The sequence below is a fragment of the Colias philodice genome, chromosome 9, assembly GCF_061535455.1.
Source record: "Colias philodice isolate Cphi_HAF_F1 chromosome 9, ilColPhil1 Martin Lab GWU primary, whole genome shotgun sequence".
NCBI classification, from domain to species: Eukaryota; Metazoa; Arthropoda; class Insecta; order Lepidoptera; family Pieridae; genus Colias; species Colias philodice.
In genome coordinates this window covers 12,492,010-12,505,280 of record NC_143094.1, presented here as the reverse complement: position 1 = coordinate 12,505,280, position 13,271 = coordinate 12,492,010, and the positions used below count along the sequence as shown (strand labels likewise).

General features: G+C 34.7%; 1 protein-coding gene across 2 annotated transcripts in view; it reads right to left on the bottom strand.

Moving 5' to 3' along the window:
- The window catches only part of Traf4 (TNF receptor associated factor 4), a 72,585-nt gene that overhangs the window by 24,438 nt on the left and 34,876 nt on the right, over positions 1–13,271 (bottom strand). Inside the window, exon 1 of one of the 2 annotated variants that reach the window (XM_089699553.1) lies at positions 7,134–7,424. The exons of the other annotated variant lie outside the window; for it this stretch is intronic. Coding sequence (XP_089555679.1) covers positions 7,134–7,331 — 198 coding nt within the window. The 5' untranslated portion in view covers positions 7,332–7,424. Of the gene's footprint in view, positions 1–7,133; positions 7,425–13,271 lie in introns of those variants that run through there. 2 annotated transcript variants of the gene reach the window in all.

The window sequence follows — 13,271 nt, the reverse complement described above, 5'->3', positions numbered from 1 at the left end:
AACTAATTCTACAAATTACCAAACCAATTAACATGAAAATAGAACATTATAAATAACAAATCGAACTTAACCTAACCCAACATTAACCTAACTAATAGACCTACTATATATTTATAAATAGACCAATATATACAGACCGAAGGTTAAAAGGTACTTCAAATCAAAGGGAGGCAGATACATCAATAAACAACGGACACAAAACAGACGTTGCTTGTTTACAAATTGTAAATTTTGAGAGCCCTTTGAGCGCTCGAAAGCAGCTGGCAGGGCACTCGTTTTTTCAAAGGTAACTTTTTATTAGACACAAAAAATTATGCAGCGCGTGGATGCTTGATGCTAGGATACCAGCCCCCCTAGACAAGTGGCTTTCTATTAGCGTAAAGTTCAATAGAATAGATTATGAATGTATGAAATTGACGTTTGATTACGACGACGACGACGATTGATTACGTCAATCTCATACATTCATAATCTACTCTATCGAACGTTACGCTAATAGAAAGCCACTTGTCTAGGGGGGCAGGTAGCGGAAGAATGTCCTTAATAATATGTGATGATTATAGGATATGAAAAAGATTCGATCTGCTGTCTTTTGTGCCGAGAGTAAACGTATGTCCATCCTGATTCCTAAAATATGAACTTTCGCCTCTTAGTAGGACGTGAAAATAACAGTTACGTTTTTACTATTTTAGGTAAGTATTTAGATATGGTTGAATTTTAATGTAACTATTATCTAATCTATGTCAAGATCGTTAATTAGGTGTCTATTTATTTTAACGAGTTACATTCATTCATATAACAGTTGCACAGAATTTACAAATTGATACAGATTGATATAAACAGCAATGAACCAATTTAGTTTATCTTACTAATGAGTATGAGAAAATAATTAATTTTTACATAATAGGTTTAAAGGACAGATTGCGTTTTGTGAACAATTTTGAGTAAGTACCTACGTATTTTATTATAATACTGACAATTTATTTATATTTTAGTCAAAAACCCTCCTTATTAAACACATTTATCATTAATATTCATAATTTTAAAGTCAGATGTTAAGCAAAATTCCAATCCATTAAATTACATGCTATTCTGTACATTCCACCAAATAGCCACTTCACAGCAAATGTCCGCAGCTGCCGGATCAGCTGATCAATGAAAATCTCCAAACCCAGGTAATGTTTTTTTGGCGTCAGCTGTTACATGCGTGTAAATCTTACGAATTTCACATCTGCCCACGCAGGTGCCGTGAGGCCTTCCTGCTTCATGGCATCTGCCATACATTTATAATTATAAGTGTTATGAAATAGAATATAGATTACCAGCTTGTTGTAGCCTAAATTGGCCAAGCTGTACGAAGGTTCTATGTTAGTTGATAGATGTTTTGGAATGTGAAGTTGGAAGGGGGAAATTTGAGGAATATCATTTTCGAAGGTAAAAAAAAACTCTAGCCCTACGATAAATCTAACAAAAAATCCAGAATTGATAAGAAAAATCAAATTCCAATATCATCCGGAAACACAATATTATCGATACTAATTTTTTTTTCGCATCCGTGCAATACTTGAACCCTGATATGCTATCAAGTTACATATCCGTTCATGTTCAATAACTTAACGGTTTATCATTCATAACTTCAGATATAGAGGATCTGATTACATTATAATTATGGGATCGAGCAAATAGATTTATTTCATCATTGTTTATAAAGACGACATGATTGAGACTAGGTACATACCGACCGAATTATAAATGATAGTTTTTTTACTACATACATATCATAATAATTGATTTAATAAATATATCACGTATGCACCTATACATAATATATAAGAAAAAAATAATAATTTTTGAATCTCGAGACACTTAAAAGTTAAAATACAACACCGAATAAGTATTAAGTACATATTAAGTTTGTTTTTTTTTTCATTTTAGAAGTGCATTTATATTTTAAGGTATGTTCAGACATTCTGAGTAAACATGTTACTTAGCCTTCAAAAGATGATGACTACATTATGTCTCATTATGCTGCGCGCACGCAACTAGGAAAATGCGTTTACGCGAAATAAGTGTTTCTTATTTTGAATTTATTTTAGGTTCGTAATCGTAAGATATTTAAAATCTATATCGATATGAAATTTTATATTTTTTGCGTACTGTATTAAATTCAGAATGTTGGCTCTAGAATAAATTATTACTTTTTAAAGTTATTAAAAAAATGTACCTATGTTGGTAGTAAGCGAATTAAACCTTTTAAAATTCCGAAATATTTTCAAAGTAAACTTATCTATTATTTAACGGATTTCAATGGCTCCCCGGTGTCAGGTTTCGTGACACCGAGAACAGCTGACTGTGTAAAAAAACCCACCCTCTTCCTTTATTCCATTCCGAAACTTGTCTATTTGAAATCCTTTATATAAAGGTTTATAATCGAAAAAATACTATGTAGAAGATTCGATCAAATTCCTTGGTAGGTATAATCTATTCTTCTTCTAGCTTACGATAGAGAGAGGTGATAAAAAAGAATTTCCATACATGCTTAACGATCTCCATTTATCTGTTGAAATTTTGAAATATATAATCTATGAACGAACCCATTCAAAATTTAAATAATCATATGTTCCATTTTCAAATTATGGTCAACTATTTTATTTTTTAAGTCATGTGTGCACGGTTCGCTTCCCACCAGTAGCTTGCACATGGCACACAGGAATTTGACACGCAGATGTTCGTTCCGCCACAGACAATAAAATACCTAATAAATACGACCAGCAGGACTTCCAACATAATATGACAACAATATATAATTTAACGACATCAAACTCTCTATTTTCATTTTTCACGATCACTCTCGAAAACCGTACGGAGAAAGCGTGATACAATTACAAATTATCTTTATTCTTTATGAATCACGCCAAAAACCATTTGACCATTCATTCGATTAAAAGTTCAAGCAAAACGAGAAAGCTAAGCTGTGACAGCCATTAGCGCATGCGCGTGAGTTACGACGCATATGGCAACATCATCAACATTTCGAAATGCCCTCCCATTTCTCTGCTATTAAAATAAGTGCTTGTCGTTATAAACGTAGCTTGTCTGTTAAGTCAATAGCCGCTCGGCTCCTGCCGTGAGCTAACTTAACGGAGACGACTTTGTATGCTGTGGCAACTAGCAATCAAACGCAGTCTGCATTCCATTCGCTTTATTATGGCATTCGCGCCAAATGTTCCCGCCTCTACATGACGTACTAAACGTCAAAAAACTTTTTCATAAAATTCCGGCAAACAATAAATCCAAAAGGTCGTTCGGAAATTGATGACTTTCGTTTTACGATAACAAATGAATATAGGTAACATGTTTTAGTACGTTTTTTAATTTACTGCAAGTTATTTTGTAGCACTTTGACATCTTCTAAAGCCTTATTTCAAAACATAAATAACATTTATAGCTCTTACGAAATATGACCTTATTCGTATGCAATTTATTATGTGAAATGTGAATTATAACATTTTAGTAACAAAAGAACATTAGTAACGCGCATCAATTATAAAACGAGAAGATGTATTCTGAGATAAAGAAAAATGTATTCTAAGATACCTATCTCTTTTATTGTTATCTGGGCACGATAATAAGACAAAAATGTGCAAAATAGAGTGTCGTGACTAGCGGATTTTGCGCGTAACACCGAACAAATAAGGTTAATTTGTGAGGTAGGTAAATACATTCCGACGTCCCCCGCGAATAATCCGGTAATGACCTATTACGGGGTTCTTCATGTTATGCGTTTTTCGGCATCTAGAAGTTAAAATACACCATGTAAATTTTTTTCAGAATTTTTCTATCTTTATTTACGAAGATATAAAAAACTACGCGTTTATTCCATAAAATAACATTAAAATGTATTTGAAACGAATAATATGGTTTTAGATCTTTACGAAAAATAATATCAATATGATTTGACAGTAAACGTTGTTACGATATTATTCAGGTAAAAAGTTTTCTACATTATTTAATTAAGTGCTAGTACAGGCTTATTCGGGGTTTTATTAAGAAATCGATTTCCCGCTACTTTCATTATGGAGTGCAAGTATGCAAGGTATTTTTTAAACATTCTATTACTGAGCAAATGATTTACACAGCCTTAGAAAAAATTAAAAGAGATGAAAGTTTGATAGATAAACGAGGCAGGCATCAGAATAGACCACATCGAAACCTTCATCTTCATCTTCATTAGATGCTGGTCGTCCGACTCAGGTTCTACCTGCTGGCCAAAATAAGCCCCCATCAGTATGGCTTCATGCCACAGAGGAGCACCGACGACGCCTTCTATAGACTAGTGAGCCACATCAGAAATAAGAGGGAGGAGAAGAAGATTTCTGTTGTGGTATCTCTAGACATAGAGGGAGCCTTCGACAGCGCCTGGTGGCCAGCCATAAAGGTGCGGTTGGCCGAAGTTGGGTGTCCGGGGAACGTTAGGCGAGTGATCAGCAGATACCTGAGTGGAAGAGGTGTGAAAGTTAGGTATGCGAGTGTGGAAGTGAGTAGAGAGACCAACAAGGGGTGCGTGCAGGGTTCTATAGGTGGGCCGCTCCTGTGGGACCTCTTGCTGGATCCTCTGCTGTGGATGTTAGAGGAGATGGATGTGTTTTGTCAGGCTTTTGCCGACGACATTGTGCTAGTGTTTGATGGAGATACTGCTTTAGAAGTAGAGACGAAGGCAAACTGCACATAGAGGAAAATTGACGAATGGGGTGTCAGAAATAAACTAAAATTCGCGCCACACAAGACATGTGCCCTGCTCTCAACACGAAAATTAAAATTTGACAGGCCACGACTTGTAATGGGGAGTGTGGACATCCAATATTTCGAAAGTATTAAGATACTGGGCCTTACTATATTGATGGCGGCCTGACATTCAACGCCCATGTCGGGAGCGTTTGCAAAAAGGCAATCGCCCGTTATAAGCTATTAGCAAGAGCAGCTAAAGTAAGTTGGGGGCTTAACCCCCAAGTAGTTAAGACTATATAATATATCGCAGTTATATAACCGACTATATTGTATGCATCAGCATCGTGGGCACCCAAAGCGGAAAAGATGGGGGTCCAAAAGAGGCTTAACACCGTTCAACGGGGTTTTGCCCAGAAGATCTGCAGAGCATATCGGACTGTCTCTGGGGATTCTCCCTCTTGACCTCAGGATACTCGAAGCTTCGAGGCTTTATGAGATCAAGAGGGGTGTGTTGCACCCGGCGGTGTTGAGGGACAGGGAGATGAAACGAATGGCACCCGCGATACGGACCCACATACGGCAGAGCAGGTAGAGCTGGGGTTTGGCTTGATAGATGCCTATGCCGACGTGGTTAACAGCCACGTCTTCAGGGTCTATAGGAACGGCAGCAAGATTGCGGCCGTCGAGTCGGAGCCGCCCTTTCCGGAAACCGGATTACGATCTGTGTCAGCTGTTTCATTCGTCAAGCTTATTTTGAGACAGGATACGATCAGCGAATGGGATAGGAGATACGATGTAGGAGGAACGGCCGGAGTCATGAAGCCCTTTTTCCCAAGCGCTGCTGCTGTATACAAGGTAAAAAGCGCGAAAAAGACATCACACACCACACCACACAAGTATTGACTGGTCACGGATTCGCCTTCTGTGAGGTTCTGATGAGGATTCTGATTAAATTTTAAGTGTAATAGGACCATAGTATAATTTTCATAATTGTGTAATCATGTGTAATAGTCGTGTTTTCAGTGCAGTGTCTATTTTCTATGATAATAATAACTATCGTGTTTTGTGAAACAAGCCAAAGTTGTTTCATTTACTAAAATGTCCTGTATTTCATAAAACATACTATAATAATCATCAAATAATACTTAAGTAAACTATTCGAATAAACAGTAATAGTTATAACAATAAAATGTACGTTACTGTTAAACAATCGAATAACCAAATAATAGATTATTACAAATGTTCAGTATACAAAACAAATAACACGAATATTAGCGCAACAAGATTTTACGGTTGCCGTCGAAAATATAAATTTACACGAACAATATCGTAAGTGACATTACTGACCAGAGCTTGACCTACACTAGTATAGTAAAATGAATCCAGCTAAATTATAACGAAGCCCTTGGGACTACTTAAATTTTGTTGAAATAACCAGATAGCTGAAAAAATTAGCTTCCATATGCGATATTAAAAGTCTCTGATACTTGTTGTTTAATGGAGTTATTAAGGATAAATGGTTTTTTATTTTTCCTGAACATTTACACTTTTACGATTACCGGATTATTCGCGGGGGGCGTCGATTCTCTCTCATGAATGGCATATGTAAAAGGTAAAATGAAGTTTAACATTTGTAAAATCAATGGGAGACCTAAATAAAGTCGAAACTTCAGTATTTAGAAAGGCATCTCAAAAGGTGAAAGTCATGTACTAGGTATCATTTGCAAAAACTCGCATCTCTGTGCGGCCTTGCCAAGGTGATTGCAAGGGGGACAAACATAACGGTTACTGCGCCGAGCCACGCCGAGCACCGGCTCCCACCTACCACATAATAAGCATTCATACCACACCGCGCTGTTGTATAACCATTGACGGCCGTATACGCTACACTGTTGTTAACCGACAAACAAAACCCTCAATGAAACTTCAATTTGCCACTCGGCAAAAGCACCTCTTGAGGCCGCGCGTGAGAAACAAAACACGTATAGTTCATTTCCTTTGAAAGATAGCTTAATAGCCAGCATATAAGGTGTACTGGATTCGCATTTTGGACACGTATCCCGTCGTTTATGGGGAACCAGTTATATTTAACCGTGATATCTTAATAATGGAACGCTTTTCATTTGTTTGTAAACATCATTCAATAAGTTTAAATTCTCGTTAAATTTTAAAATTGTTGACACAATAATTATGAACATTTAACAATATCATAATATCGTTATTTAACTGAATATTACTATAATAATGCAAATTGTTAGTAAATATTGCTATAAATTAGATCAAACGTGTCTAATGGTCTACTTATAAATAATATATATTTCACAGAATATCCTCAATCCTCATTACCAAATGTGCAAGAGGGTCTTTCGTATAATAGATTCGGTTCAAGTGACAAGGGGACTTACTATTTGGCTGATTTCTGTGATGGGGATCGGCGAAATTGTTTTTTCAGAGCCCTGCGGGAGGGATGAGGCACTCGGCGTCGGCGATACTCCCGGAGAGCTCGGCTGGACATTGACAACGCTCTCCTTCGAGGTGCGGTTGGGAGACAACCTCGAAGGGAAGCTGAGCGTCTTCGTCCACTGCGAGAGGCTGCGCACCATCTTGTCTGTTCATAAGCACAACACGACACTGAACTTTTAAACGAGCGACACGTGCGCTCACCACGGCTGACGGCGAACGAATGAAATGAAATGCCTTTTGGCGTAGAGCCTGTGCAAGTTGCGACGTGTTGGTTTGAGCTTGTGTGCGTAGGGTGACCACGATTGCATATGTGTGATGGTCTATATGTTGTACCCGTCTTGGGAGCTGGTTGCAACTTGCGATCTTTTGTTTATCGACCACCTTACATTTAAATATGTGAAGAAATTTTGCACAAATTTGCATTGTTTAGTTTGAGGACGTTTGCACTTTACGGTTATGAATTATGCACGAGTTTTAGAGGCTATACGGAGCTTTGATAAGCTTCGGAAAATTTATTGTTTTCTTATAATATCATAATATTTCGTTTACAATACTTACATTTTATGAATGTGAAGTAAACATTCGCATATTTGCACGAATAACGAATACTTAAACCTTTGTTATTTGAAAAACGAAAAGCTTTCAATAATAATTAATAAAGCTTCGAAATAACACCTTAAAAAATAAATTCAATTTTTACCATTATGTTCTCATAGTTAACTACAGTAGAACTCCAATTATCCGAACTCCGACTATCCGAATCGCCGATTATCCGAATCACAAAAAATTGTTCAAAAAAAGTCTAAGTGCGCTATTATTCTTCCCCCCGCGAAGCCAGTGTTTGCGCGTCAAGTCTTGACTTGACTTGTATTAACTTGCCGTTGTACAACATTGAGGTATTATTATAGAGAGGACACCACGAACAAAATCTGTGTAACAAGCGCGGCGGCACCGGCCGGCTAGTCAGTAGACACTTTGTAGATATTCTGCCTTTTATTACTTATAAATTAAAACCAATCAATGTAACAAATAAATATTGTTTATCTTATTAAAAAATATGAATAAAATTATCAATTAAAACCAATCAATGTAACGAAAAAAGAATGGCTTGAGACGATTGACTCTAACTCGTGTTAGAAATAGTTTATTAGAGATGCCCTCTCTAGTACGTAGTACATGGTAACTCAATGTTGTACAAGTACATTTTATTTATATTTAAAACATGTGAAAATTTCATGTTTCTTTCATTTAATTCAATAAAAAAATATTGCAATATCAAAACGTAGCTTTTATTCTCTCCAATGGCAATTTTTTTTAAAAAATCCGATTATCCGAATATTTGATTATCCGAATGGGTCCCGGTCCCCATTAATTCGGATAATTGGAGTTCTACTGTAACAAGTACAAATAAATCTTATCTGATTCAAATATTATTTGACATAGATAAAATTCTCCATCACTATGTACTTTGATAAGTGCTAGATAAGTGCGAGAACTTACAAAGTAACTAAAATTTCCTACAATTTTACCATCCAACAAAATTAAAATAGATATTATACTATGTATCCGTTAGTTTTTTCCTAAAATAAAAGGTAATTGACTAGATTCCAATAAATTGACCATAGCATTGGAAACTTAAACCCGACCGAGCACCAAATTTTTAGAGTAGGTAATTAATAATTACTTATTAACCACCTTAAAATTCAGCGTGTTTTTAAAACATTTTGCTGCTTAGAATCGCCTCTAGAGTTCATATTGAGAACAAAATCATAAAAAGGATTAGTAACGCTATATGCAGTGCAAAAAATAACTGCACGTGGCATTCCAGAGGGTGGCACCCTTCGATTAATGTGCGACCATAAGATGTATGGGGAACAAAGAATGTTATTTACGAATTGCAGTAAAACTTGCTGAGTAATAATTATTTCAAATGTGTGAATTCTTTTCTTGACCTTTTTGAACTTTTGAAAGAATATTACTGAGTTAGTTTTAGTTCTAGGTCTTTATCTTATTTAAAGACTATCATTAACCATCTAATAATCTATCATTAATCATCAGTTAAAAACTGAAAAACTTTATTTTTAACTAAGTTCCTATAAAGCTACGTTGCATTGAGCAAGCCTTTATAAATGGTCAATTTAGTGAGCTCAAAGTACTTATTTACAAAGGTTCATTTACTATCCACTTTTTGTGCACTTAAGAAATAACCAAGGAAACATAATTTTGTACACCAAGAGCCATTCAGACGGGAAGGTACGTGGTGCGTGAATCTGAAACAATACAGGATTGCGTGTTGCAACTTCCGACGCGACACGTGCGCGCGCAGCTGCCTCGCCGCCCGCAGCGCCTAAGTACTCTAGACCTAACTGAAGTTTGAATTTAAACGGTTTTTGGTTTTTAAAATAATTTTTGGACGAGTGTTCAATCGTGAGGCAAAATTGAATTTACAGATAGTATTGCTCAGTACTTTAAAAAGGACCACGAAGCAACAGTTATCAATTATGCTCGTAACCCGACTGTGTGTGTCTGTCTGTTCTTAACAGAATATAGATTCGATTTTTGTATTTATGTAGTTAGAACTTAGAAGTAACTTTCTACGGCATAATATATCAACAACTTCAAAAATTCTATCACTCGTAGTATAAGCTGCGCATATCTTGACTCACACAGCTGTTGATCTCGGGTACCAGGGCGAATTGCAATGATTAAACCTTATTTTAAATAATACACACTAAGTAAGATTTCATAATTTTAAAAGAATAAAACATAAGTATGAAAAGCTTCTAATTTCCCTGTTAAATAACAGAGCCCAAGTGGCTCGAACCCAGGCACTTTATGAATATATTTTTTATCTCAGCTAGGCACGAGGCTTTCGACAGCCGTTATCTTAAATACAAGCTGCATTCACTCTTTGTTTGAATCCGAACTCATTGAATGGACCCCATTATAAATAGAGGGTGGGATCGTGTGATTGACAATACACTTCAGTTAGAATTTAATACGTCGTTAAATAATGAATAAAACCAAACAAAAATCTCCAAATTCAAAGAGTTGTTAAAATTCACTATCACGTTTTGTTTGCGCGTAAAATAATGAGTAATCGATATTGTCTTTGTTTGTTGAAGACGAGTTATTGAAAACTAATCTACATATATTTAATCAGAAAATAGATTTGATCTAATGTCATTTCTAACTTGTATTAACAGATCTAAGAATTAGTTTTCGGTATACTCTTTGTATTTTTATTCAGAAGGTAAGTGCATTTAGTAATTTGGTTATAGTACTTTATAACATCAATTTAATTTAGAATGTCTCTGAGGAATTCCAAAAAACAAAACGACCCCTCAATTATCCATTGTTCAAAGTTTAATTACGTTGTCCCCTAAAATAAAAACGCGTAGTCACTGTATTGATCGCATTGCTAATTTGACATGAGCTAGCGCGAACCACGACTTTATGCAGCGTGATTATTTTATCGCAGAAATACAACGTATGAGTTAAGGGCTTGGTCTAGTAGTGCAAACAAATGCATCCTGTCATCCTATATGTAAATAATACAAATGTACTAAGGGAAAGTTGCTCCACTTAATTTTTAAAAATTAAATCATTCGTATAATTTAATATTCGTAATAAGTACCAAAAATGACACCAGAAACAATTTTCGTGAAAATTACACCGGGTGATTTTTTTTATCAGTACACAAAATTTGCGAATACTTTCTATTGATATCTTCAACCTCATGTTTATATAACTGATCAACTTTTACAAAGAAATTTGGACGAAATATAAAAAAAAATAAGCTTTCCATACAAAATGCATAACTCTATACATTTTTTTCGACCTAAGTTTCTTAGTGAAAGTTGTTCAGTTTAACTAATAAAGCGGATAAACAAATTTTGTATATAATAAAAAAAATGTAATGTTTGTGTTAAAAAATTATAAAATAGAAAAATGAAAACAAAAGATATTTATTTCTGACTAGCTTCCGCCCGCGACTCCGTCCGCGCGGATGTCAGTCTTCGCGTCTTCTACAGATTTATTATATTATGTATAATATATAGATTTATATTGATAAACCTAATAAATCTTTTGCTAGCATTCTGATGCTTTATCGGTTGCACTGGATTTATCTCTTTTTTTTCAATCGCTTGAATGATATAGGATGGGTCCTTGATGGGCATCGAATGCTGAAGTCTCGAATCAATCAATTCTGACAGTAGGCAATTTATGTAAAATTATGATAATGGTCCATCATTTTATTTTGCCTAAACGTTACATACTTTTTTATATATTCTATTTTTAATGAATGATTCACTCCAGTCCAAACAGCAAATAAGCAGACTTCTGCTTCTGCAACGTTTAGTTGTCCCTGAATTTGGAAAAAATAGTCATGATTCTTATCTATGACAAAAGTGTTATTTTTTGCATTGTATTTCAAATATTAAATTTTTTTTAACCGCATCTTCCGCATTCATGTCTTTTGCCGGAATTAGACATTTAACTTCTACTAGTCCCATTTTCCCTTTTTGATATGGGAATGTATAAAGTAAATTTTTTAGATATTTCTCGTTATACTTTTAAAAAGTTATTATTGTCATTTTGCTCATTAGGTAAAGTAATTTCGATATCAGTTTTAAGTTTTTTGATACCTGCAATAAAAACGTCATAATCGCCTGCACATACTTATCGATTACACCCTGTATACAATCCACCATCCACATTCATAATGTTTTCCTGTCCTCCTCTCCTTTACGCTGTTCACCGATACATTTTAAATGAGTAAATCTGCTAACACTGAAGGATGTTTCATTGTGATCAGCAAATTTTCGATTACTTGTTTTTCATTTTTAATCAGCAATTGGGAATCATCAGTTTTGTTTTTTGCAGATTGGTGATGTACCCTAACAATACGTCGAAAAGGGAAAGCATCAACGAATTATCGTTTTCGTCCTCTTTTTTTATTCTTCGCGTCTCTGTTACTTCTGTTTGTTTAGTTCTCAACACCCACTGAATTTTCTATGTTATTGTGATCTTCCATTACATCTGAGTTTTGATGATGTGATGATAATCCATTCGTTTTAATATTGGTACTTAGAGTTGGTAGACTAAACTAGAAATGGCGGACTAAATTTGTCAGCGCGTCTGTAAGATCAGAATATAAAACCAACATCCTGTATTTAAGTTACAAAATTAATAATCAAACAACATGCCGCTACGTTGAAAATGACTAGAAGAAAAAATTAAAACACCTCGGATCAATTTTGGAGTAAACAAATCATTTTCCCCGTATGGGGATTTCCCCGCATGAACTTGGGAAGTTCAAGTTCTCAATACAAGTTTATATTATATTTCGTATTTCTCAAACGAAAAATAAACATTTTTGGAACTTCAAAAAAATTATATTATAAGAAAATTTATGAGCTTACTTTAGTTTTAAAGAAATATACATCCCTTTACTGACACCCCGTAAAATAAAGAAATTGTTGCCAATCACCTTTGCAATCTATTTGGTTTCATTAACTTTATGTTCGAAGATAATTTTTTTTCTAGTAGTTACACGCGTATTTTTTTCGTTTATTTTCCATATCGAAATCAAATGTTTAAAAATACGAATATTTGCACAAAACTAAGATAAAAATAATCAATTAACAAAAATATTAAATTTAATGAAGTAGAGCAACTTTCACTTCGGTATGAAGGAAAATCGAGCGTAGAGCACACGTCAGAACGCTCCGGCCCAAGGAGCGCGACTAAAGAAATTCGCTAGGATTTTTCCTAATTATTTTAAATATTTTTTAATATTTAAAGAATTATCAAAATTCAAAAAAAATTTTTTTTAAAGGATTAATACTCATTGGTCTTCAACCAACTCGAATAAATTAATGGAAAAAATAACTTTTAGCAGTATTTATCAATAGATTTTGTAAGGCAAAAAATGGGAAATTTAATGAATTTATAACGTTCTAATTAAGAAAATCATAAGTTTTTCGGCAATTGTATTCAGCAGTTTTTAATAACGACTATATAAGGATAATAATGTGCTGATCAGATTGTGTAAATTGTAATCGGTTGCAACGTAG